The 27,604-nt window shown below is 37.1% G+C and overlaps 1 protein-coding gene and 1 long non-coding RNA gene across 2 annotated transcripts in view; one reads left to right on the top strand and one right to left on the bottom strand.

The window, feature by feature from the left end:
* gad2 (glutamate decarboxylase 2) lies at window positions 1-27,535 on the bottom strand. Its single transcript, XM_088321911.1, has 16 exons — window positions 27,110-27,535; window positions 26,871-26,933; window positions 26,621-26,764; window positions 26,203-26,436; window positions 22,695-22,785; window positions 18,280-18,392; window positions 17,690-17,805; window positions 15,977-16,056; window positions 12,125-12,179; window positions 11,928-12,044; window positions 10,019-10,083; window positions 9,820-9,898; window positions 8,390-8,539; window positions 8,217-8,324; window positions 6,452-6,541; window positions 1-5,153 (listed from the first exon to the last, which is right to left on the bottom strand). Exons 1-16 carry the CDS (start codon window positions 27,174-27,176, stop codon window positions 4,980-4,982), a joined length of 1,746 nt encoding a protein of 581 aa, XP_088178037.1. The 5' UTR covers window positions 27,177-27,535; the 3' UTR covers window positions 1-4,979.
* The window catches only part of LOC148348085 (uncharacterized), a 33,230-nt gene continuing 14,125 nt past the window's right edge, over window positions 8,500-27,604 (top strand). The window contains exon 1 of the long non-coding RNA XR_015847514.1: window positions 8,500-8,589. This is a non-coding gene — a long non-coding RNA (uncharacterized LOC148348085). The remainder of the gene's footprint in view (window positions 8,590-27,604) is intronic.

Raw genomic sequence — 27,604 nt, 5'->3', positions numbered from 1 at the left:
TTCCAGACAAACAAATTAAACTTTAATTAATTAATTAAACTCCAGCACGTCACTTTACAGAATATACATTTTGCACCATATCATCGAGTGGCAACAAAGACTTATCAATCGTTTACGGTAATAAACAACAAAAAATCCATTAATATTTTCTTAGGGGGGCGGGAAAAAAAATGGCGGCAGTGGGTCGCTACAACCAGAAGCCCCCTTAGCGAAAGAGAGCGAAAGAGGTTAAATACGAAGCGCAGAGGACGGGAACATGCGGCTAGAATATTGGACACAAGGCAGCGGGAAAAAGTGCAAAAAACACCAGAAGAAGAAGACAGAGCGTAGAGGCTAGGTTAGCATGCTAGCAGCACACAGATACGATTTTTTACCCACGACAAAGCCCAAAAACGACGATTATGCTGAACGTCACAACGGAGCTACTTACAAAGCCAAACGTCATCCGATAATATAGCGTAGATACTGACACTGATTATATGTAGAGGTATATATAGACTGAATATACGTGTGCGATATATATAGGAGGCATTACATCACAAACAAGAAGCGGGGCAAGGCCAGAAAGCGCATGCAAGCACGTGCAAAAGAGGCCTGGAGCAGCGAGCCACGTCGCCATTAACTGCTAGCACGATAAGACGTTCTCTGCAAAAATGTCGGGGTAACATTTAGGAAAAAAACACAAATCCTGCAGAACGTCTGAGCCAAACCCTCAAAAGGTTGTTGCGAAAGCATCATTTTCCAATTGCTGAATTATGCTGTCACTAAATCAGATGCAGCTCTATTTTCGGAAAATGATAGAATGGTTTTTTTTTTTTTCAAAACTGTCAAAAGACAAAGGTATTGAGAATAGTCCATTTTGATGGAAGAAAATAATAAAAAAAATATATATTTTTAGGACTTCTACAGCTGTCAACAGTACCTACTCATTCTAGGTTGTTGATGGTTATAGACATCAATTTTTGGGGAGAGACGGTCAAAGGACAAAAGTTTGGAACAGAGTCCATTTGGAAGGAAAAAAAGACAAATTATGTTTATGACGTCTATACCCGTCAATAGCACGTACTCATTCTAGGATGACTGTCAAAGCGACAAATGTATGGAACACAGTCAATTTTGGAAGAAAAAACAAACAAAGAAAGACATCTATAAGGACATCTATAGCTGTCAATATCACTTACTCCTTCAATACCATGGACAGTTATAGACATCATTTTCTTTTGCCTAGCAGTTAACGTTGTAAAGGTTTTCAGGACAAAAATAACATGTGTGGGGAATATTTTCTATTTAGAAAAACATAAAAAAGACAAACTATCCTAAGGACATCTATAACTGTCAATGACACTCAATTCTTCGATTAAAACATTTTGGAGCTAAAAGTTATGTCTAGGACGTCCATAGCCGTCAATGGCACTTACACGTTCTGTGCGATAAAGACATCTTAATATGTTTTTAACCTGGCAGAGAATGACTTAAATTACTAATCGGGCTCAAGTCAATTTGAATACATTTCAATAAAGATAAAACGACTCACTCCAAAAAGCAGGGCTAATTATTGGCTTTAGCTTTTAGCTTTAGCATTTAGCAAGTCTTTATCTAAAAAAAACTTGATTAAGTTCCCCACCGAAAAAGAAATTCGAATTACATTTCTCCCCCTCAATTTTGAATTCCAATTCAATAAGGAACACCCACTTTCATTAGTTAATTTCGAGTCAAATAATCGTGGACGTCAATTGGAACAACCTTTAGAGGGCTTCTCGGACCCCGCCCGCCCAGAGAACAACATATATAAATTGCACATTCAAGGTTACATTTCAACACATTTCTTACCCTCATTAAGGAAAAAACGACATTGCATGTGATTGGCTAAAGTGCTCCCCGCCCCCCACAAAAAGGGGCGGAGTCAGGTGGTGTAAATTTACGTACGGTAAGGCAATGAAAACGACACGAACGAGACACGCACACCCAAAATACATTCGATTCGACACACTACAACAGGAGGGGGTGGGGGGTGGGGGCAAATATTTGGACCTACTAGCTTAAAACTCCATAAAAAAAGTCATATAATTTATGATAACCTCGTTTTTTTTATAGTTACCCTGTCATTAACTCTTTAACTGTCAAACATGATTTGATCAGTTATTGGTAGTAAATGACCAAAAAAGGTACAAATTGTGTCAACATTTTTTGTAAATAATAAAACAACATTAATAATACTATCCTCACCTTGCCTCCCCCCCCCCCACACACACATTGCGACAAGAAAAATATGAGTTAGCATCACGTATAATCCTTATCACGTACACAGCGCTATTTACACGAGATTGTGAGGATAAATGTGCTTTTCTTACTTTCAATCACATTGTCGATATTGCTGTAGAATCGAGTAAAGGCTAGCTAGCATACGGGTGCTTTAAACGTATTTGATATATCGTACTTGTTAGCCTACATTAGTGTTAGCTCAAATTTGTAGCAATTAATCCAGGGCTGAAATGTGTTCACTTGTTTTAAAATCAGATGAATGTTAGGTTAAATTAGCCAGGAAGCTAATCGTCATCTAAGTCTTTAGCATTGCTTGCAGCTAAGTCGCAAGAATAAATTAACATTAGCCGCTTGGTGACAAGGCAGGTTTATCTAAGTGAAGCGAAGTGAGGAGAGAAGAATTATCATTAGCATTTGAATATATTTGATTACGCATTTGTGAGCTAGCTATCTTTGTACCTAAGAATCGGGCTAACATGTTTGTTTGGAACACATGTTATTTTAGCATATTACTCAGGCAGCTAATCGTCATATAACATTGCTAGCTTACTCAATCAGAGGTCATCACTAGAATCAACGAAGTCACTGTAATAAAATAGCATTAGTCACATGGCCACTAGGCATGTAAATACATTTTTATTAGCAACAAAGCTAGTCATCAACTGAAAAAAGTGAGGAGAGAAATAGCATTGGCATTTTAGCTGCTTTTTTGGAATAGCGCTAAACTAGCTTTATAACTGCAGAGCTAGCATGGAAGATTTTAATATATTTCATTACATGTATCCAAACTAGCTATTTCTGAACCTAAGAACCGGGCTGAAATGTCTGTTTGGATCACATTTTGTTTTAACAAATTACCCAGGAAGCTAAACGTCCTATAATTTTTAACCATTGCTACTTCTTTTCAGTGGCCATCACTAGAATCGGCCATGTATCATTGGCCACATGGCCTCAAGGCATGTTAATACAATTGTATTAGCAACAAAGCTAATCATCATCTGAATGTCATCAAAACAAGTGAAGCGAAGTGAAGAAAGAGGAATTAGCATTACCATATTAGCTGCTTTTTCTGGATAGCGCTAAAGTAGCTAAATGGCTGCAGAGCTAGCATGGAAGAGTTTAATAAATTTGATTACGTGTTTGTGAGCTAGCAATCTCTGTACCTAAGAATCGGGTTAAAATGTCTGTTTGGATCTCATTTTGTTTTAGCATATTAGCATATTTGTGAGCTAACTATGTCTGTCGCTAGCATTACAAATTATTGGCTTGGATTTCTGTTTGAATTTAAACAAAATATCTTGTCTGTTAGTCCTGATGTTGCTATCTCTATATTAGCCATGAAACTAGTGAACTGTACACATTTTGGCTTCACTTTTCACCGACTGTGTCTCGAGCGCTACATTAGAGCTAGCTCGGGATATGACGGAAGTAGATCACACCGAGGTAACCAATCCCGAAATTTTCATTTAAAACATATTTGTGAGTTAGCTTTGCCTGTAGCTCGCATAAAGCTAGTGGAATTGGGCTAAAATTTCTGTTCAGGTTGTTTAAACAAAATCTCTCACTGTTAGCCCGATGTTGCTATCTTAATGCTAGCCAAGAAGCTAATTGCTCACATTATTTGGGTTTACTTTTAACTGATAGACTTTCAAACACTACATTAGCCACCAAGCTAGCGCTAGCCCGTGCTACAATGCCAGTAGAGAACACCGAGGTAACAAATCCCCAAATTTTCATTTAAAACGTATTTGTGAGCTAGCTTTGTCTGTAGCTAGCAAGAATAGCTATTAAAGTTAAGGATAAAACTTCTCTCGTCTGTTAGCCCTGACGTTGCTATCTCCATATTATCCATTAAGCTAACTACAAACGTTTTTAGGCTTCACTTTTCACCAACTGAGTCTCACGTGCTATATTAGCCAACAAGCTAACACTAGCCCGCGATAAAGTGGCAGTAGATCATGCTGAAGTAACAAATTCCGAAGTTTTTCTCTACAATGTATTTGTGAGCTAGCATCAAAAGCTATTGAAGTTGGCCTAAACATTCTGTATGATTTATTTTAACAAAATGTCTCGCTGTTAGCCTGATGTTACTATCTCCATATTGGCCAGGAAGCTAACTCCTTACATTATTTGGTTTCACTTTTCACCTATAGACTCTCGAGCAATACATTAGCTACCAAGCTAGATCAGCCTGCAATACGATGGCGGTGGATCCCGCCGAGGTAACGAATCCCGAAGTTTTCATTTCAAAAACGACTCACAAACGCTAACACACACTTTGGCACGTCACACTGGCAGCGAAATTTATTTTAAATCGGCGTAATATTAGTAATAGTAGACTTATTGCACATTACCACGTCTGAGCACATCTTGAGTTACACCGATTATCAAGGCTGTCGACTGGGACGACACGAGCGGACAGAAGCACTTATACAACGCTTGCGGCAAAGCTAGCATATGTAATATAGAGATATATGTTTATTTACAAATATCTATACATCGATACTTCAAATTGATTGCGTTTTTTTCTCTTGAATTCATTTTCGAGTAACAACACTAACTTCTGTTAGCTTGTCATTTGTGTTGCACGTTATGTTAGCATGAAGCTAACCGACTTTTGTCTTGCTTTAAATTGTTGTGGTTGTTCACTGTATGTAATTAAGAGAATATACCTTTGATCTTATTTTAAGAGGGGAAAAATATATAGCAAGTATCATTTATAGATCCTGGCCCAGACGCTCGATTTCGTCGATGAGGAAGTCGATATCTTCGAAGGTAGCGGCCGGGTTGGAGATGACCATGCGGAAGAAATTGACTTTGTCCCCCTGCGGTTGGTAGCCAACCATGGTAGTACCGTACTCCATCATGCGCGCTTTGATGACCGGCGCCACCTGCAGGTGGAATATGAAAAAATATATGACATTGCTAGCACATGCTAACAAGCTAGCATAATCTGTTTTTCATGAGTAATATTACCTTATTAAAATATGGAGTAAATAATTGTTGTTATTTCAAAGAATTAGGATGAAAAATTGGAAATTACCCTTAGCGATTTAGCCGCATTGCTAGCTAACAAGACGTAAAGGTTATTGATTGTGTGTTTAGGACTTAGCTAGGCTAGTTAAACTTATTTGCTTAAAAATTGTATTTCATCACTATTTGGGATGCTAGGTTTATGTGTTAGCCTTACCAAAATTGCTACAAGCCTTTTAAAATGTACGCAGAAAAATATCTATTGAGGGAAATGATGTGAAATAACTAATGATAATTTTGCCGTGATTGTTTTTCTACTTTTAAAATTCTTCAAAAAAAATGTTTTAATAAATAATTATCGGGTTCATTTTATTTTTGAAAGTTAACTTTTTGCAAATTGATTTAAAGATTTTTTTGATGAATACATTTTCAATGATATTATGCAGTAAAACATTTCAAGATTTGTATTGTTTCTTTTTAAATGCACTTTCACTAAATCCTTTCACATTTTTATACCAAATATTTTTTAGGCTTAAAAATTGTTTTAATTTTTACGATTATTTTAAAATTATGTTCTGTAAAAATTGCTTTTAGTACTAATTTTCGAGTTTAATTTTACAGTTTATCTTAAGATCTGCTCTGTCATCATTATTATTGATTTTTTTTTTTTACAAAATATATCTCTCGTAATAGTAGAAAATAGTAAAATACATATATTTTTAGGAAATGCTTTATGATTTTCTTTTTGAATTAAAATGTGTGATTTCTAATCTTTTTATTTTTGGGTATAATACAATTGTTATTTCTAAATATTTTGAATTAATATTATGAATTTTTTAATGATTCATTAAGATTTATTGTGATAAGAATAATATGAAAATACTATTTCTCAGAATAAATATTTCAAGTAAATTTAGATAAAAATCATACCATTAATAAGATGATAAAAAAATAACAATCATATTTTCATGCTTTATTTAAAAAGGGAGCATTTTTATTAGAACAAATATGACTTCTAAAAAACATTTTTTGTAAAATTTGAACATCATTTTATTATTTTATTTGAAAAATGTACGAAAAATATAAAAACACATCAGTGAGAAAACTAATCACTAAAAAAACAATTGAGCTTCATTCTTTTGGGCGAATTTCAACTCTCTCTTGTTATCTTTTGCAATTATTTCCAAATGAAAGAAAATCTTTGCACTAACGTCACCTTATGCAAACGTTTCTTCTTCTCTTCGTTGTTGTCCATGTAGCGCATGCCAGGAGGAAGGTACCAGAAACAAACATTGGTATGCTGAGGCTGATAAAAAACACACACACCAAAAAAAAAAAAAAGATTAAAATATCGCTGTCTTTCAATCAGACAAGTGAAGCGAAGTGAGGAGAGAAAAAGTAGCATTAGTATAGTAGCTGAACTAGTGAGCATGGAAAATTTTAATATATTTGATAACTTGTTTGTGAGCTAGCTATCTATGTACCTAATAATTGGGTTTAGCTTATTAGCCAGGAATCTAATCGGCATGTAAGTCTTAAACGTCACAAACGTTCTTATTCAGTGGTAGTTACTTGAATTGGTTAAGATGTTTGTACAAATAAGCATCAGTCGCTAGGCCGCAGGCTAACCATCAATTAAAAGTCCTCAAAGTGAGGATAGAAGAACTATTAACATTAGGCTGGAATTATCTGGTACAGTATTCACGGTCTGTTAGTGAAAACCTTCTAGCAACAAGTAGCAAAAATATATTTTGTATGTAACCAGCATAATGGCATGGCGTTGCCAGTCATTCTCCTTGGGCAAGGTTGTTGTGGCTGTTTGTTGAAAATGCACCATCGAGCCACTAGAGAATGCCAAAGAGCAGTATGACCGCATATACACACACACACACACACATATTTTATATATATATATATATATATATATATATATATATATATATATATATATATATATATATATCTCATCTCATCTCATCAGCTGCACCGCCTATCCTCATTGGGGTCGCTGGGGGGGGCTGGAGCCCATCCCAGCCATCTCCGGGCAGTGGGTAGGGGACACCCCGAACTGGTTGCCAGCCAATCGCAGGGCACACAGGGACAGACAACTCATCCGCTCACTCACACCTAGGGACAATCCGGACCGGCCAATTCACCTGAAATGCATGTTTTTGGAACGTGGGAGGAAACCGGAGTGCCCGGAGGAAACCCACGCAAGCACGGGGAGAACATTCAAACTCCGCACAGGAAGTCTGGCGCTGGATTTTGAACCCACGACAGGTTCCCATGACATGAACTGTGCCGCACAAGCGCTAACCACTGCGCCGCCGTGCTGCCCTATATATATATATATATATATATATATATATATATATATAACCACTGCATGCTTGCGTGGGTTTCCTCCGGGCACTCCGGTTTCCTCCCACGTTCCAAAGACATGCATTTCAGGTGAATTGGCCGGTCCAAATTGTCCCTAGGTGTGAATGAGCGGATGGGTTGTCTGTCCCTGTGTGCCCTGCGATTGGCTGGCAACCAGTTCAGGGTGTCCCCTGCCCACTGCCCGATGATTGCTGGGATGGGCTCCAGCCCCCCGCGACCCTACTGAGGATAAGCGGTACGGCTAATGAGATGAGATGAGATATATATATCTATATATATATAAAATATGTGTGTGTGTGTACGTATGTGTATATATATATCATGAAACTCTATATATTTTTAGATACACATTAATTCAAACAAAAGTATTATTAGTACTTCAATACTCTAACTCAGTGCAACATTTATTTATATCTGTACATTCAAGAAAACTGAGCGGGTCAGATGTATCAACCTTTCGTTCTGTATACACGTGTACAAGAATGACAATAAAGTATATCTGAATCTGAATCTGAAATTTTGTGTGGTAATCTCGTTGGTCTAAAACTTTGATAGCATCAAAAATGTTGCAAAATAAAGAAAATTCCCAATATACGTACTTTTCCGTCGAAAACCATCTGGTATCCTTCCCTGTCCTTAATCTTGTTGTATAGATACTCGGATAACTCCAGGCATTTGTCGATCTGCGCCTCGAAACCGATGGTGCCCTGCGGAACGTCATTGTTAATGGCTTTCCTAATTTTTTGGGCCCTGCCCATTTCCCCACATTCACCTTGGCCCTCCACATGAGCCACAGCTTGAAAATGTCAACATGGCGTCCGCACTGTAACGCTTTGTCGCCTGTATCGTACGAAAGATCGTAATGTTTGTCTTGCTGGAACAGGTAACAGGCGTGCATCTGGTTGCAGTTCTGCATCAAGCCCTACAGGGGGTGACAAAGAGCAGAGGAGGCAGGACTTCATTAGGAACAATGTGAGTCCCATTTTCAAATATATTTTATAACTGCAGTTGTATTTTTAATCTGTAGCATTTCTTTCTTTTCTTGATTATAGCAAATTTACTTATCAGGCTACTGTTTTAAGCACTACATTTGATGTTTAGTTTTGTTTTATTTTGGGAGTATTTCTGGAGTATTTTTGTAGTATTACTCCAACTTTTGTTTTTGTACTAATTCTTTAGTAATATCTTCGTTAAATTGAGCATTTATGTAGTATTTCTTTGTAGTATTTTTGTATTATGATACTACTGTACTTATATTTTAGTAGTTTTTCCTGTAACATTTCTTTCGATTTTTGGAATTTAAGCAATATAATGTATTAAGTCCTTGTTTTAAGCATTGCATTTGATCTACTTTTTGTAGTATTTCTGGAGTAGTATTTTTGTAGTACTTTTTTAATATTTTTGTAATTTTATTGTGGTAGAATTTGTGGAGTAGTATTTTTGTAATAGTATTACTTTACTGGCATTTTGTTGCATTTCCTTTTTATTTTCGGAATTACGGTAAAATAATATATTAGGTACTGTTTTAAGCACTTCATACATGATATTTAATTTTGTAATATAATTGTAGTATTTCTGTAGTATTTTATAATATTTTTTGCAACAGCGAATTTTAGTGTCACTGAAGTAGAATTACTGGAGTAGTATTTCTATAGTACTTCAGAGTAGCATTTTTGTATTATAGTAGTACTGTACTGCTGTTTTGTGGCATTTGTGTTGCAATATTTTTATCTTTTCAGAATTACATTTGATATTTAGTTTTCCTTGTATTTTGGAAGCATTTTGTAGAATTTCTCAAGCATTTTTGTAAAATTGCCATAACTGTAATTTTGTAGTATAACTGTAATTTTGTAGTATTTTCTAAAGTGGTGTTTCTTTAACAGTATTTTAGTATTACTGTACTGGTCTTTCTGTAGCCTTTTTTTCTTTTCAGAATTAAAGCAAAATAATATCATAGGAGCCTGTTTTAAGCACTACTTTTGATATTTAGTTTTGTTGTAAGTTTGTTGTATTTTTTAGTATTTCTGTTGTAGTGTTTTTGCAGTAGACACACATGGTTTATTGATACTTATATATTTATTGTCATTATATTCTCACAATTTTTGTTTGGCGGGCCAGATTAGAAAGCCTGAGGGGCCGCATCTAGCCCACAGGCCTTAGTTTCCACACCCCTGCTCGAGACAAAAGTGGTCCGAAACTGACCTCTTCGCGGACCAGCAGGGCAGAACACTGCAACGGTACCGACATCATCTTGTGCGGGTTCCAAGTTACCGAATTAGCTCTGCAACGACAAGTGATATTGTAAGCATCCAAAGTTAGTTGTTAGCATGGGTTCCGTAAATTAATTGTAACGATTTTCGATTTTTTCTTACGATCACAAAATTTGTAAAATCGTACTGACCTCTCGACGCCGTCCAACTTCCATCGGTGTCTTCGGGACATTAGGAGACTTCCGCCCCAGGCGCCCTAATTTAACAAAAACAAAAAAATCAATTTGATAAACAAAAAACATACTTTTTGTTCTTGATTATAGCATACTTAGGACGTTCTGTATTTTTAGGAATAGAAATAGCTATTTTTCCCTTCGTTTTGACCAATTTAAAATCATGCAGTCAATTTATGGCTCAAGTCAAGGCAAGTCAAGTCATTTTTATTTGTATAGTCCTTAATCACAAAGAGTCTCAAAGAGCTGCACAGGTTATTGCACAGACTATTATTTCAGACTATTATTACACCATCCCCTGATCTGAAACCAACATGAGGGCAAGGAAAAACTCAAAAACCTCAACATGAGGAAAATGAAGAAACCTTGAGAAGGGACCGTACATGTGGTAATCCCCCTTTCAGGATGACCGGGCTGCAACGGATGTTGCAAGTACAAATAGTGCAGAGATATTGTCAACAAAAACTATAGGTTATTCATATACTATAGAGTAGAAGTGTGTTTTAAACTTAGATTTAAACATTTCCACTGAGGTTGCAGATTGAGCATTCCACAGCATCGGATGGAGAACGCTCTCGAACCTGCGGAACACTTCTTGGCTCTTGGGATCACCAGTAGACCAGCGCTTTCAGAACGAAGGCGTTAACTAGCTAAAGTAAGCTAATTTAACTTGGTGTTTCACAATAATGTCAAGAAAGAACTCTCTGAAGACAAACAGATGATGCTAAGTTGCTATCATAAACTAGCAACTAGTCCAAAACTAAATACACTGCCTCCACATTGCTGTGTTGCTAACTCACCAATGCTAATGATAATCGTTTCAATTTGATTGTTAAAAATGAGGGCAATATTATACCTTATGTTTTAAGAAAAACTCATAATTGGTATATCGTTAACACATGCTAGCAACCAATAACAATGGTGCAATGAACTGCCTTTACCTTTTGTTAGTCAGCTCTATGTAGTAAATTGTTAGCACGTGCTAGCAACCAGTTTAAAATGTGCAAAAGCTGCCAACATCTTTTTAGTCAGCCGTGTGGCTAAGTCCCTAATGCTAGTTTTAAGGTTTTCAATTTGAATAATAAAAATAATTTGCCATGAAGAACTCAATGAAAATAGATGTTGCTAGATTATTAGCATGAGCTAGCAACCAGTTCAAAAGGTGCCATACACTGCCTTAACATCTTGTTAGCTTGCTGTGCAACTAACTTGATAATGCTAATTTCAAAGTTTTCAATATTATTGTTAAACATGATGTCAATAAAGAACTCTATGAAAACAGATGATGCTACATTGTCAGCAGGAGTTTACAACCATTCCAAAAGGTGCGAAAAAATACCCTTTACCTTTTGTTAGGAAGTTGTGTTGCTAACTCACAAATGCTAAATTAGAGTTTTTCAATCAGCTACCTAAAAATCTTTTTAGTCATCTGCGTGGCAAACTCACTAATGCTAATTTTGGGCTTTTCAATTTGATAATGTCGATAAAGAACTCAATGAAAAGAGATCACGCTAAATTTTAAGCAACAAGTCCAAAAGGTGAACTGCCTTAACATCTTGTTAGCTACCTGTGCGGCTATATTGCAGATGCTAGGCTTTCTATTGACATGTATTATGGGATGATAAGCCTTTAATTATGTGAATGTGATGACTATCATGAAAAAAAGGAAATAAGGATTTTTCTCACAACTCTTGATTGAGATTTTGCCGTTCACAAAAAAGGGGGAAGAAAAATGAAATGAAAAAGAAGAGGGTCGATAGCAGCCACAGAGCATCGTGAGATGATTTATGAACTCCCATTTGGATGTCGGTGGGTGTCTTCTGCAAATTAGGTCGAACACAGTGAGCGCTTTATTACTGCTACTCACGTCCACGTGCATCCAGACGCTGTATTTGCGGCAAATGTCGGAAATGGCGATGAGCGGGTCGAAAGCGCCGTATACCGTCGTACCTGCCGTGGCGCTCACAAAAAACGGCACGAAACCCTGAAAACAAAACAACGAATCCATGAAATTTGATATGTTCTGGTTGCAAAATCAAAATCTGAGTCATTGGTGAGCCTTACCTTCTGCTTGGCCTCCAGGATACGACGTTCAAGGTCTGCGGGGATCATTTTGCCACTGAAAAAAATAATCATATATATACATATATATATATATATATATATATATATATATATATATACATATATATACAGTGGCCTGCAAAACTATTTGGCCCCCTTGAACTTTATGACCTTTTGCCACATTTCAGACTTTAAACATAAAGATATCAAACTAATTTCTTGTGAAGAATCAACAGTAAGTGGGACACAATCATGAAGTGGAAAACACTTTATTGGATATTTTAAACTTTTTTAACAAATGAAAAACGAAAAAGTGTGTGTGCAAAATTATTCAGCCCCATTGAGTTAAGACTTTGTAGCGCCACCTTTTGCTGCGATTAAAGCTGCAGGTCGCTTGGGGTATGTCTCTATCAGTTTTGCACATCAAGAAACTGATATTTTTGCCCATTTCTCCATGCAAAAAGGTCGAGCTCAGTGAGGTTGGATGGAAAGCGTTTGTGAATAGCAGTTTTCATTTCTTTCCACAGATTCTCAATTGGATTGAGGTCTGGACTTTGACTTGGCCATTCTAAAACTTCGATATGTTTTTTGGTGAACCATTCCATTGTAGCTTTTGCTTTATGTTTTGGATCATTGTCTTGTTGGAAGACAAATCTCTGTCCCAAGTCTCAGGTCTTTTGCGGACTCCATCAGGTTTTCTTTCAGAATTGTCCTGTATTTCGGGTTCACCGATTAAAGGTGTTTTTGGGGTCCTTGGACCTTCAGTTCTAAATATTATAAACATATCACTCTCCTCAGGTGTAGTTGCAGCGGCTTTTAAGTTCGCTGTTATTAAACCTACATTGAACCGACCCAACCCTAATCAAGAAAGCTTATGTAATAATAGACCTGTGTCAAACCTACCTCTTTCTAAAGTACTTGAAAAAGATGTGGCAGAGCAGTTGAATGATTTTATATCCGAGAACAATCTTTTCGAATCTATGCAATCAGGATTCAGGGCTAACAACTCGACTGAGACAGCCCTGAATAAGTAACCGATGATCTTCTACTGGCAATAGACTCCGGCGCTTCATCACTCTTGTTGCTGCTGGACTTTACTGCTGCCTTTGACACTGTGGACAATAATATCTTACTAGAACGGTTGGAAAAATGGATTGGTCTCTCAGGAACCATCCTCTTATGGTGCAGATCCTACCTCTCAGATAGGACGCACTGTGTTAAATATGATGAAATGACATCTGAGCCCTTTAGTGTTACCTGTGGTGTTCCGCAGGGTTCAGTATTTGGCCCCCTTCTTTTCAGCATTTACATGCTTCCATTAGGTGATATTATTCGCAAGTATAATATCAGTTTCCATTGCTACGCAGATGACACTCAATTACATCTTCCGATGGAGGAATCTACCACACTAAACTGTGGAAATTTGGAGGCTTGCCTCACTGAGATAAAAGAATGGATGTCACTCAACGTCTTGCGCCTTAACTCTGAAAAGACCAAAACGTTAGTTATTGGTCCATCTAAATGTCGTGACTTGTTCTCAAAAACTGCTCTGAACATTGAAAAATGTAATATCACCCAGAGTGACTCAGTCAAAAATGTTGGTGTCATATTTGACCCCGATCTGTCCCTTCAAACACACGTGAAGAATATTACTAGAACAGCTTTCTTCCATCTTCGCAACATTGCTAAAATTCGTCTGTCGCAGTCAGATGCGGAGATTATAATTCACGCGTATGTTACTTCCTGTCTTGATTACTGTAATGCACTACTCTCCGGTCTCCCGAAGTCCAAAATCAAGAGCCTTCAGATGGTACAAAATGCTGCAGCGAGGCTTTTAACTAAGACAAGAAAGTTTGATCACATTACCCTGATTTTAGCCAACTTGCATTGGCTCCCTGTGAGCTTAAGATGTGATTTTAAGGTTCTGTTGGTATTATACAAAATCATGCATGGACTTGCTCCCTCATATCTTTCAGATTTAATTTCCCCCTATGTTCCGGTCCGGAGCCTTCGCTCTGAAAACGCTGGTATACTAGTGATCCCAAGAGCCGAGAAGAGATCCGCAGGTTCGAGAGCATTCTCCATCCGGGGCCCGGTGCTGTGGAATGCTCTTCCCCCTAAGATTCGATCTGCAACCTCAGTGGAAATGTTTAAATCTAAGCTTAAAACACACTTCTACTCTTTAGCCTATGAATAACCTATATTGGATGTTGATAATATGTGTATTATTTGCCCTCATGTAGGTTTTAGATGAGGGGATGGTGTCATAATGGTCTGTAGTTTGCAATAATTTTTGATCTGTGCAGCCCTTTGAGACTCTTTGTGATTAAGGGCTATCCAAATAAACATGACTTGATGACTTGACTTGACTGTATTTGGCTCCATCCATCTTCCCATCAATTTTAATCATCCCTGCTGAAGAAAAGCAGGCCCATATATATATATATATATATATATATATATATACACATATATATATAGGACGGGGCGCAGTGGTTAGCGCGTGTGCGGCACAGTTCTGAGGTCATGAGATCGAACCTCCTGTGTGGAGTTTGCATGTTCTCCCCCGTGCTTGCATGGGTTTTGTTCTGGGTACTCCGGTTTCCTCCCACATTCCAAAAACATGCATTTAAGGTTAATTGGCCAGTTCAAATTGTCTCTAGGTGTGAATGAGCGAATGAATAGTTGTCTGTCTCTGTGTGCCCTGTGATTGGCTGGAAACCAGTTCAGGGTGTCCTTTGCACTCTGCCCAAAGATAGCTGGGATGGGCTTCAGCACCCCCGCGACCCTATTGAGGAGATAAGGGGTGCATCCATATATATATATTTATATATATATATATATATATATGAAAAAATCCAATAGATAAGAAAACAATTTATATTAATATTAAAAAAATGTGTATATAGAAGTATCTAAGAGTATAGATTTTGACGTATAAAAAGCCTTTTCCCCTCAAGTGATAAAATATTTTATTGTGTTTTTCAACTGGTGTGCCAGGGCACATAAGTGTGCCATGAGACCTTGTGACCTTGTCAAGTGCGCAGCAGGAAATCCAGTAATTCTTTAGTGGCATTGCTTTCTACCTAGGATTCAGTCAGGTGACTGATATTCATCTATATCAGTAGGTGGCAGCAAGGTGTTTTTTCTTATTTTGTTTGATGAAATTGTTTAGGATAGCAATGCAAACAATAATAAAATAAATCCAAAAAGATGGGCAGCACGGCGGCGCAGTGGTTAGCGCTTGTGCGTCATGGGAACCTGTTGTGGGTTCAAATCCAGCTCCAGACTTCCTGTGCGGAGTTTGTATGTTCTCCCCGTGCTTGCGTGGGTTTCCTCCGGGCACTCCGGTTTCCTCCCACGTTCCAAAAACATGCATTTCAGATGAATTGGCCGGTCCAAATTGTCCCTAGGTGTGAATGAGCGAGTGAGTTGTCTGTCCCCGTGTGCCCTGCGATTGGCTGGCAACCAGTTCAGGGTGTCCCCTGCCCACTGCCCGGAGATGGCTGGGATGGGCTCCAGCCCCCCCGCGACCCTAATGAGGATAAGCGGTACGGCTGATGAGATGAGATGAGATGAGATCCAAAAAGATCTTCCAGATAATTTTGCAGGTTTAAATCAATATTTTCTAATTTTACAAACCAATGGCAGACATTTGTGCTCATTTTGATTATAAATGAAGTATTCTTTTAAAATTGTGAATCAAGATAGAAAAGACAGGAAAAAAATAGAAGAATCCCAAATTACAGAAACATTATTAAACAAAAATGATAACCTGTTTTGACTCATAAGCCCACATATAAAAAAATGTTATACTGTACTGGCAATTGTGGTAACATGATGTGTGATTACCTCTGGTCAGCCTTAATGCAGATGACACTCTCGGTACCGATCCCCAGAGCTGCTGCTCCTTTTTTGATGGAGAAATGACTCTAATAAAATATGAAAATATGATATATTATTATATCATAGAATATTTATTAAAATTCTAATCATAATAAATACGATCAATAATTCAAAAGTAAATAAATACTTGAAAAAAAAGAATGTTATTCTTTTTTTCAAGGAAATTAATAGAATCAAATATATTTTTTCAATCATGTATAAAATTACGTAAGATTAAAAATAACGTAATATAATAATATAAATAATAATAAAGTAATGATACTACAAAATAGCACACAACATCATGACATGACATGTGTGCCAAATTGCCATATAATAAAACGAATAATAGTAATAGTAGTAATAATAATCACAATAATATCAATAACAGTGTTCTTGTTTGGCCGCATCCCTGCGTCCTAGACGCATAATTTTTGCTGGGGACGCATAGTCTCAAATCAACGTGCGTCCCCGTCGCGCAACCTTTTTGCCACAAAATTTTCATTATTACCCGATTATTTTTGTTTACAATGATTTACTGCACTCCAAACTATTCGTCAGGCATTTTCGTTTTGGTCTCGCGGTTTGAGTTTCTGTCTGCACGCCGATCTCGGCCAACAAGATTTCGTTGTGGAGTGAAAGGAAGTCCGTTTTTTTTTTTTTAGAGAACCGGCTTTTTTGGCTCAACTCATTAAAAAGAGCCGGCTCTCAAACGGCTCACTTTCTTTGATGATTGATATTACGAATTATGTTGTATAAAGACGTTAAGAAAAAAAGGAAGTATAAAAGGAGAAAATAAAAAAAGACAGGTTTGTGGTTATCCCTTTAATCGGTATATTACCAACAATGAGTTGATGCAGAAATGAATTAATAATTTGATGATTTAAACTGAATGAATATATAGATTTATATTATATTTTATATAATGTATATTCGCCGATTTACGATTTCAACCTCAATAACACTAAATTTTGGGGACCCATAGATCTCTGTTGGGACCCATAGGTTTTTGAGCATGCGAGTCCCCGGGACCCATCACTTTTCAGAGGTAAAATGAACACTGAATAATATGATATAATTAAATAATAATATAAAACATTAAAATTAAAAAATACAAAAATAAGATATAAAAAATAATAAATAAAAAAAGAAAAAGAAAAAAATAAATAATAATAAATTGAAAATACCAAATATGGAAAAAGGCATCATCCATGCCAGTTTGCAATATTTAAAATAAGGAAAGACTAAAACCAGAACGTCTCAGTAATTGAAATGTGAGCCATTCCGCCATCATATTTACAGTAATGATGAATATAAGGAATATAATAAATTACATTAAAAATAATACGTTTTCAAATATGTATGGTAAAAAAATATAAGATTATGATGAAAATAAGCAAAATAATCAAAAAACTCCTGCTCCTAAATTAAATAAATACATAAAATATTTAAAAAATAAGGATTAAATTGACCTAAAAATACATATTAAATTAACAACACCATTTGAAAATTACAAATCTAAAATATGACATTATCCATGTGTGCCAAGTCCCAGGTTTTAAAATGATTGTCTAAAAATCTATACAAATGGAAGTCAAGGAAAAAAATGTGAGCTTTTTCTGCCATAACATTTACATATATTTGTTTGATTCATGATAAAAATAAAGAATTTTATGTTACGTGTTCAGACGTGAAGGCCACCAGCCGGGGAACGGATGACATTCCTTTCTCCTTGACTTCGGGGAACATCTTGAAACGTGCCAGCAGCATGGCGTACATGTTGGAAATTGCGCCACCTAGTGGGGAAAATTAGTAAAGCATTGATTATTATTTCGATTCTTCCAAATGTCCTAATTACAGCCTTTTAACATACTGTTTATGATTAAAATAATCTGGTAGCCTGTTTGTATACCTATATTCCAAAATAAAAAATGTGATTTTAAATCCCACCCTAATTCATTATCTTCATTAGAAAAGCCTAAATGCATACATTATTATTAACAATAATGTTTATTGTATTCACGATTATTTACAAAAAATCAAGTAAATGGTAGGCAGTTAATAATAAAAATGCCCATACAAACAATATTTTCATGTAAATAATTTAAATCTTGATCCGATACTTTATCACATCAATGCTTCAAAAGATGCTATGGAAATAAAAAAAAGAAGAAGCCTACCCCCTTAATTGCTTCACTTTAATTAGCTGCCCTATTTCACCCCTTCTCCCTCCATCTGTATGCAAATGAACAGTGCTAGCTTATGCGCACCAGGCGAGAAGATGCCGTCCCCACGTCCCTCGTGCCAGCCGATGATTTCACGCATTTTCTTCAGGGTTACGTACTCCAGAAGCACAAAAACTGGCGCCACCTCGTACGTGAACCTGTTTACACATTATTACACGACTATTATAATCATTTGTTATGACGTTAAAACATGAATAAATCATATCCAAAAATACATCATGTCTTGTCCCAAGAGGGGATGAATACTCAAAAAAAAAAAATGTCTGGTAATTATTTACACTTAATAAATATGAACAGAATCATTCATTATAAGGTGGAATTCATAAGTAAATGTTAAAAAAGCCCCGTATGGTTCCACAAAATGCTGCCCCGAGTCAAGGGTGAGGCCTTTTTTTGGGTTAATTTATATAAAGTGGAACCTCGGTTCTCGACCATAATCCGTTCCATTTCTTTGTACGAAAACCGATTTGTACGATCACCGAAGCTGTTTTTTTTCCCATTAAAAGTAATGTAAAATTGTTTTAATCCGTTCCAACACCCTGAATGTTTATCTTGAATATTTAACGTATAGCTAACCCAGGCTAATCGTACGAAAGATTACGCTAACATGAACGTGTAAAAATAAAAAAATCAGGCCGTTTACACGTCATTTAGCATCCGGGTCTCCACAACAAGTGGTGAGCGGTTAAAGGATAAAGAAAAGAATAATGAATAGGATTTCTTACCGGTCGACAGAAATGCTGTATTCCTGAAAGAAGGGAAACTCGCACACCTTCTTCATATTTTGCTATTATTTCTTTCTTAAATGCAATAGTTGTACGCACTACTCCTCTTTTTTCACCTGCAACTTTGCTGCTTGCACCAACCTTCTTCCGAGGCATAATTAGGGGTTAAAACACTCCCTTCACCGCTTTTGAAAAACGAAAACAGAAAAGGAGTGCGCGTTGCCGTGACAACAGTCTTCACGAGGGGCGGAGGCAATCTACACTCGTACGCCGCTCAGCATCGCCCCTAGCGTACCGGCGTTCGAACTCCGATTTTTTTTGAACGAAAAGCGAAGCAAGAATTTCCCTAAATTTTTGGTCGAGAACCGATTTGTTCGAACTGAGAGGCGTTCGAAAACCGAGGTTCCACTGTATTCTGAAAAGAATCCATGAATCTTCAAAAAGCTTGCTGGAAAGGTCAAATTATGTCTGGCCATTATTACAGTATAAGTAAAAGAGATAATTTTATTTGGAAGGAAAAATCATGAATAGACAATGCCAACAATAAGTCACTGATTAATGTCAGCAGAAATTGATGCCGTTAGTAAAGAAAGAAGCCTTTAATTTGTTGTTTCATATATTCTGAAAAGAATCTGAAAGATTTTCAAGGGCCTGTGAAAAAATGTCTATCATTACAGTATTCAAGATGTAGGGAATAACTGATTATGATTATCTATCTTGTAAACAAATTGGTGCTCTAAGCAAGGATCGAGGCCTTTTATGTTTTGAGACATACTGTATATAATCTCTTCCTCACCCCTAATGGGGTGGAATCGGTATCAGCCTCTGACTCGGGTCCTCTACTAGAGGCCTGAGAGTTTGAGGGTTCTGATCAGAACCTTAGCTTTTTCTCGGACTGCACTTTTCTGGACTGGGTTTTCAGATGTCGTTCCTGGGACCTGTTGGAGCCACATTTCAGTTTGGGAGTTACTACCTAACCCGAGTGTCCCACCATCATTGGGACCACGCTGTCTTGGAACCTCAACATCTGTTCCAGCTCCTCTTTAAACCATTGGTAAATCTCCAGTTTCTTATGTTCCTTCTCCTGGATGTTGGCGTCAGATGGGATGGCCACATCTAATATCACCATCCTCTTCTACCGTTCTACCACTATGTCTGGTTGCTTGGCCAGGAGTTTCTTGTCAGTCTAGCACCTGAAGTACCACAGGTTCTTGATTCTGTTGTTTTCAGCAAACTTCTGTGGTATGGACCACTGGGATTTGGGTACTTCTATGTCAATCTGGTTGCAGATGTTCCTGTATACTACCCCAACTAGAAGCCAACACCCTGCCATGATGTTCTAAACTGTTTCAGGGGCGTCTTTGCAGTTTGGATCTTGAGTCTGAGCTACTCTGGTAGGTCCTAGCTTCTATGGCTCTTGTGATTATGGCCTGTTCTTGTGGTGCCATAATCAGAGCTCGAGTGCGGTCTTGTCAGTCCTGCATTTTCCAGCCACTTGTAAGAGTTCTTGATGTCAGCCAGTTTCTCTATCTGAGAGTGATACATTCCATGTAGGGCATGTCTTTCCAGGATATCTGCTCCTCCTCTTCTACACTCTCATCAAGGTTCTGCTGCCTGAGACATTTACTCAGCACAACCTTTTTCAAGCGGGGAGCTACATTTTCTAACTAAATAGCGCAAAGGGCATTTTGATATGAATTTCAATCATAGCAACTTACCTAGAAAGCTTGTTAAGTAGCTAAAAAGTAGGCTTGATAGTTAGCTAGAATGGTAAACGGATAAAAAGTTAAAAGGCAGTTAAATAGCTAACTGAACGTCTAAAAAGCCATTTAAATAGTCAGGTAGACACTAAAAACAAAGCAAGTTAGATAGCTAAAAAGGAGCCAGAAATTTAGCTTGCTAACTAGCAAGAAAGGTAAGATGTTGCAAAAACTGTCAAAAGCTAGCTAGATGGCTCACTAAATAGCTAAAAATGTAGCTTGATAGTTGGAAAGGTAAAAAGGTAAAAACTAATAGGGATCTAGAGAGCTAGCTAAGAAAGTAAAAAGCCATCTAAATATCCGGATAGACAACCAAAACCAAAGCTAGAAAGATAGCTAGAAAGGAGCCCAAAATTTAACTCGATAACTAGCAAAAAAAGTCAAATGTTAGCTAGATGGCATGGAGAAAAACGTTCTTGTTTTTTTTTTTGTTTTTTTGTTGTTGTTTGTGTCATTTGATGATTTGATCAAATCTATGAAATAATCTATGAAAAAATATTTACGCCAGAGCCTGGGTGGCATATCAATATAAAAACACCACTTAATACTTGTCTCCCCATCACAGTCACTTTGGAATCTTAATGTTAATGCGCATTAAGACTGTATTTTTTTGTCCTAAATAATGGCTTCAAAAGAAGGTGCGAGCAAAGTTATTTTGTATAAATATTACAAAATACTGTAAACCATAAGGATATCAGGGTATTTACCTTTGGCGCAGACTGCACTGAGTAAGCGAGAAGAGGGAATGCCTTGTGCTCTAGGCAGAGATCCACCCGCTTCTATTGCTCATCCAATGAAATTGCTCTGAGTGGTTTGCTGTTTTTTCCCGATATTTACAGTTTGTTCAAAAGGTTTTCATCATAAAGTATCTCAACAGTGAACAATCATGGGCATGGTTTAATAAGCTTCAAATTAAAGGGCTTATTAGCGACTTTCTGCCGAAATGGTATACTAGTGTGACACCCTGACTGTAAACTGGAGAGGAGAATTTGACCTATAACCCTAACCACTAGGGTCGTAGGAGCACCATTTCCAGTGGTGTGTATTGGGCTAATACAGCCTGGTTGCACTCATCCCTCTCCAAATCAACATATGTTTACTCTATTTAGCTTTGAAACCTGAAACAGTTGTAAGAAGGGAGACCTTTTGAATGTATATGCGCTAATCTGTTGCAAACTTCACAAAAATTATATTTTTTCAAATGAACCATAGAACAGCATCAGAACATGAAACAAATACTTGAAAAAAATAGATTACAGCACAATAAACAAAAAAAACAGAGGCATATAATTATAAAAAAAACAAAATATAAAGGAAATCATAAAAGTATGAATTTACCTTTTAACAATAACTGGGGAGATGAAGAGCATGCTTGGATTCATGCATATGTACCATTAATTGCCACATAGAACTCTGGGAGCTACAAATGGCAGTGCATTCTACTGTATTTTTGACTTTGTATCCTGAAATGCGTTAGTAACTAGAGGCAATATTTTGCCGTTCAGGTACTTTCTAACCTGAAACCTTTGTATATAGAGACATTTGTAAGTAGAGGTACCACTGCAACACACAAACACATCTATTTATTATTATTTTTAAAGGGCCCGTTAAAAATGTCCGAATATGTCTCACCTGAGAGTTTCTAGTGTATTGCCTGCCATTTTTTTTTATCGGTTCCAAAGCAGGCAGACGGCGACTTAATGGATTTCATTTCACAGTCAATTTCTCTCCACTCCCTTGTTCCCATGGGGATGAGAATGAGGAGGGAGAGGGGCACACAATACAAAAATGAGTGAGGAGAGGGGGGGTCGTTTAAAAAGAGGTGGGGGGGAGGTAATTCCCCCCCCCTTCTTTTTTGTTCATTTGACAGGAAAAAGGGACGACAAAAGAGGGGCAATTCGCTGGCACGCGTGCAACGAAAATGATAATAATGATGACGACGTCATAAACTTACATGTTGGTATTAGCGGTGGAGGTCAACCAATCAGCAGCCAAGCCCACCATGTCCAGGCCAGTAGAGAGCTGGTTGAAGTACCTGGGGTGGGCTGGAAGGGGACCGAGTGAGAGCAAAGTGACAAAAAAAATAATAATAATGATAATGTTGAATCATAACAGCTTGTTATACATGTTTTGACCTTACTGTTGAATTTGGGTCAAAATGACCTGCGGCTGTGTTGATATAAACCCACAAAGAAATTCCCCTAAATCATCCCTGATCAGGTCCGTTTAGGATTATAGACCTAAAAAACAAGCTGCAGTCTTAAAGATCTCCACTAAGTATTTCCAAAGACAGGCGCCACTCCTAAAGACTTTGGAGATGGATTTCTTTATTCTCTTTCTCTCTCTCTCTTTCTCTCTCTTTCCTCTTTTTCTTCTTCCTCTATTTGACTAACTTTTTTCCCTCTTTTGATGTCTTTCTCTCTTCACTCTTTTTTCTGTTTCTCTCTCGCTCTTCTCTATTCCTCTCTCTTTTCTCCCTTTTCTTTCACAATTTTTTTTCTTTCTCTTCGTCTTTCTCTCTGCTAGAGAAGCTATGTCACTCTTTATCTCTGCAACAGTCTCTCTTTTTTCTCGTTTTCTCTCTTTGTTTCTCCCTCTTTCCCTCTCTTTTTGTGCCTCTATTTTCTCTTCACTCTCTCTCTCTTTCTTTGTCTATATCTGTTTTTCTCTATGTCTTTGTCACTCTATTTCCCTTTTTCCCTTTTTCTCTTTATATCTCTGTATTTTTCTCTCAATTTTCATCTCTCTTTCTCATTCTTTCTTTGTCGTTTTCTATTTCTGTCTTTTTTCTCTAGTTCTCTTTTTTTCACTTATTCTCCCCTTGTTTTTATCCCCCTCACTCTCTTTGTCCCTCTCTTTTTTAATCTGTTTCTTTTTATCTCTGTCTTTCCACCTCTCTTTCTCTTACTTTCTCTCTCTCTCTCTCACTCTATATATTTCTTTTGACTTTTTACTATCTCTGTATCCTTTTGTTTTTCATTCTCTCTTGTTCTCTTGCTTGATCTTTCTCTCTCTCCCTCTCTCTTTTTCTCTCTTTCTCTTTGTTTCTTTTTAATCCACAAGTTTGGGAGAATATTTTTTTTCTTACCAACAGCCCCCAAGCTCAAATAAGCTTGACACCCCTGCCCCAATGTATATTTTATTCAACTTTAAATGTTATGGATTTTTCTAGATTGTCCGGTAGAAAAAATGAAATGTTTTTAATGCACATTTTAGTGCAAGTTGTATTTAAAAAATACTACAAAAACGACCCTTAAAATGAGGACACTGCGAGGGTTAAACATGAATGCTGCATTTAAAAAAATACTCCAAAATCTGGAAAAACATAGATTTTCATATGGGTTAAACATTATTTATCATTTCATGTTATATCCATCAATCTTTTTTTCACTGATATAGTTTTACATGATTAAACAACATTTCGAGGCCCAATTTTGATACATTCCTTTTTTTGGTCTTTTGGGGCGCATTTACATGGTAGCCATCCAAAAAATAAAATAAAAATCATTACACAAATAGGCAAAACGTTTTAAAAATCACACTGTCATGTGATATTCAGGCATAGAAAGAAAAAAAAAAACATTGTTTTGCAAAAATTAGCCTAAGAAGTAATTGTTTAAAATAAATTATAACATAAACACTCCATAAATAGAAAACCTAAAAACAATAATCATAAGAATAATAACAATAACAATAAAAATAATAATGATAAAGAATTAACTTGAAAGCTTGCATAGTTTAGCCTGGAAGAAACAGGCCCCGTTTTTTTGCATTGCATTCCTGTAAAATGTGTCCAGGAAATTATTCTTTAACAAATAAATATTTACATAAATGAAATGCTGTGTCATTTGCAAAATATCATTGCAACTGGCATGTGAAAAAAAGGATCTACGTCTGTTTGTATTTAGGTAAGGCTAATATATCATTTATTTTCTATTTTATCCATTTTAAAAATAATAAAATTGTAGATGCAAAAAAATGCAAATCCGTTTTTGTTTATATGATATAAAATATATTTACAAAAGGTGACAGAAATGCAATGGAAAACATTGTTTGTTTGTTTGTTAGCCCTAAACATCATGTAACAATGCACTTAATGGTTTTATTTTGTGTATTGAGGCTTTGCAAGGAACCAAATTTCTTTAAAAAAAGACAATCATTTTTTTAATAGAATTGTGTCAAAAAATTGCCAATAAAATCATTCTATTATGCTCGTGTTGTATTGCGTTAATGTCACCTGAACAAAGTAAGGTGTTTATTTGTGGGGTACTTTTTAATTTAGAGACTGCTAAAGAAAAAAGAAAAAAAACTTTGATCAAATCTTTATCTCGTTGCATTTACTGACTCTTTGTGTTTTAGGTTATTCATTTATTGGATTTAAGGAATGTTAAAGGAAAAGAAAGACGGAAAATTGAGGATTTTTTTCACACGAAATAATTATTTCAATGAAACTTTTTACATTAACTTTATGGAAGATGCTTTAAATTCATGACAATATATAGACGTTTTTAAAAAAAATAAAATATCATTTGTTACTTTGTCTGGAAAAATTGTCCTTTTTTTTCTCAGCCTTACCATGATGTAACAATGCAGTATTGCTGTACATTGTTTTTGTATGTATTAAGTCTTTGCAGGAAATAATTTTCAATCAATTTTCAAAAAATGTATATACATATCATTTTTGCATTTAAGGATCATTAAATCTTAAATGCAAAAAAAAATGATCCGTTTTTCCACATGCCAGTGGTTGTTTTTTTTTAAATGCTGCAAAATGTATATTTATATACACAAAAAAATGTTTTATTCTCTGAAATAATGATTATTTTAGGCCTAATTTTTGATAGCATGCATCGCTATGGGAAACACACACTTTGATTTTTCTAGGCCCCACCGTCATGTAACAATGCAGTTCGTTGTTTTAGTGTATTCTGTATTAGCAACAAATAATATTTAACTTGCATTTGAATCTTAAATGCAAAGGATAACCCAAAAAATGAGAACCATTTGTTTTTTACAAGACTGGCGCTTTTTATTAAATGCTGAGAAGTGCATCTCAATATCATCATATATAAATATATATTTCTTTTAAAATAGTGATCATTTTTAGCATAATTTTCATAGAAATTCAATGCAAGAAATGTTGGATTTTTTGCAGGCCTGAGACACACATTCGTCGCTGTGGGCGGGCCATAGGGGGCCCGAGGGCTTGTGCCCCCTCCAACTGGAAGCCTGGTCTGTTTTTTATTTTGGATGATAATATTCATGACCCCCCAATCATTTCAAATGCCCCTCTCGAGACTTATGTCCGGTGACGTCAGTCATCAATGCAGTATACCCGTTGTCTTCTGAAGCTTAGCAAGAAACCTTATTTTGTAACAAAAAAGGAGAGAGGGTGGGTGGGGGCGCATTCTCAATTCTTTTGCACGCAAGGTGCAAACCCACCCTCGCCTATATCCTCTCACCTGTCTTGATGGCGTACTTGAGGGTTGCACGGCAGCTGAATAAAACATCGTCCAATGTACTGGGTTCATGTTGCAGCTCCCAGTTGTTCTTCTGCAGAAGCTCGTTCGGATAATGGAAGTCGATCACTTTGCTGTCCCGGTCGAAAGACTCAACCACATAGGCTAGGAGGATGTCCACCACCTCCTGCAAGAAGCTCAGCGTCTTGGTGTCACCGTCCGTGGCCGGGAGGAGGTCTTTTGGGGGAGGGGGTTCGAAAAAGGAGCATTTTTTTGCAGCAGACCAAAAACATCAAGGTGACCTTTACAGCAAGCATCGAAATCACGTCTTGTTTAAAGCCAATAAGGCCTCAAAATAAATGTGGATTGCTTTTGAAATCATTTTATTTAATTTCTTTTATTTTTACGTATGCATGCGCACCTGTTGAGTAGAGGTCAGCGAAGCTTTTGCTGCAATCGCAGCTTTTGTTACATCCGCAGCTGCCCTCCACCGTGTTCTCCTGCTTGCAGGCGGCTCCAGGGGGGTCGAGCGTGCCTTTGTCCCCCTCATTGACGTTTAAAAGCGCTTGGATAACATATAATACATCAAATAATTAAAATCATTGCGGTTTTTTAAAAAAAAAAAAAAGCTCACGAAATCGAATAAAATGCTCCAGCTAACTACAACCTACCGCATATTTTAGATCCGAGGCCCCCCGATAATTTCTGGGCCGCTGCTTGACACCATGCTCGGGCTGCAAGAGAAAAATCCACGCGCAACTTTAATTTCACGGGAAAAAACGCGTTATGCAACGTGGCGCGCAAGTTTCATTTCACAAAAGAACGCATGCAACCCGTGCGAAAAAGCAATGATTTCAAATGGGTTTCTTTGTTTATTTTTGAAGCGAGGGAGGTTGGCAAAAACACTCACGAGTGTTGGGGCTCCGGTTGCCGGAATTGTCCCCCGCTCCGAGGGACCAAAAGCCCGGGGACGCCATCAGGAGGATCGCGGCGAGTGTGGCGTGCGTGGATGCTGCATGTTCCACGGGTGCGCGCGCGCACGTCCACAAAAAAATCAAGTAAGGGCGGGAGGGGGGCAAAAAAAAAAAAATCACGGCACTTTACGCAAAATGTGGCGTCTGTGAAACAAATGCGTCCTAAAATAAGATTATGAGGATGGCAGCTCCTAAAAAAAGGAGAAAAAAAGGAAAATAATCCCCCCTCCCCCGAAAAACCCGTAGTGCATTCACTTGCGGTTCATGTCGAACTGCACGGCGTCGTGATTGCAAAGCGCAAGCGCAATAACTTGGTTTCTTCGCTTTTTACCTTCGCGACGTCTGAACCAACCAAGACACCCCTGCTTACGATTTTCTGAGTAGGGGGGTACAACGATTGACACCCTCCCTTTTCTTCTTTCTCGCAACAA

The sequence above is a fragment of the Urocampus carinirostris genome, chromosome 18, assembly GCF_059441175.1.
Source record: "Urocampus carinirostris isolate Australia breed hairy pipefish chromosome 18, RoL_Ucar_1.0, whole genome shotgun sequence".
NCBI lineage: Eukaryota > Metazoa > Chordata > Actinopteri > Syngnathiformes > Syngnathidae > Urocampus > Urocampus carinirostris.
Note: the sequence above shows the minus strand (reverse complement) of the source record. Positions and strands in the feature narration are given on the sequence as shown.

Excerpts from the sequence above, each read along its gene's own strand:
- gad2 (XM_088321911.1), bottom strand. The coding sequence starts at position 27,176 with ATGGCGTCCCCGGGCTTTTGGTCCCTCGGAGCGGGGGACAATTCCGGC. Across the intron at positions 18,393-22,694 it reads TCCACCGCTAATACCAACAT|GTTCACGTACGAGGTGGCGC; the intron begins GTAAGTTTATGA and ends ATGTGTAAACAG. Across the intron at positions 12,180-15,976 it reads TGCATTAAGGCTGACCAGAG|TGGCAAAATGATCCCCGCAG; the intron begins GTAATCACACAT and ends TATTTTTTTCAG.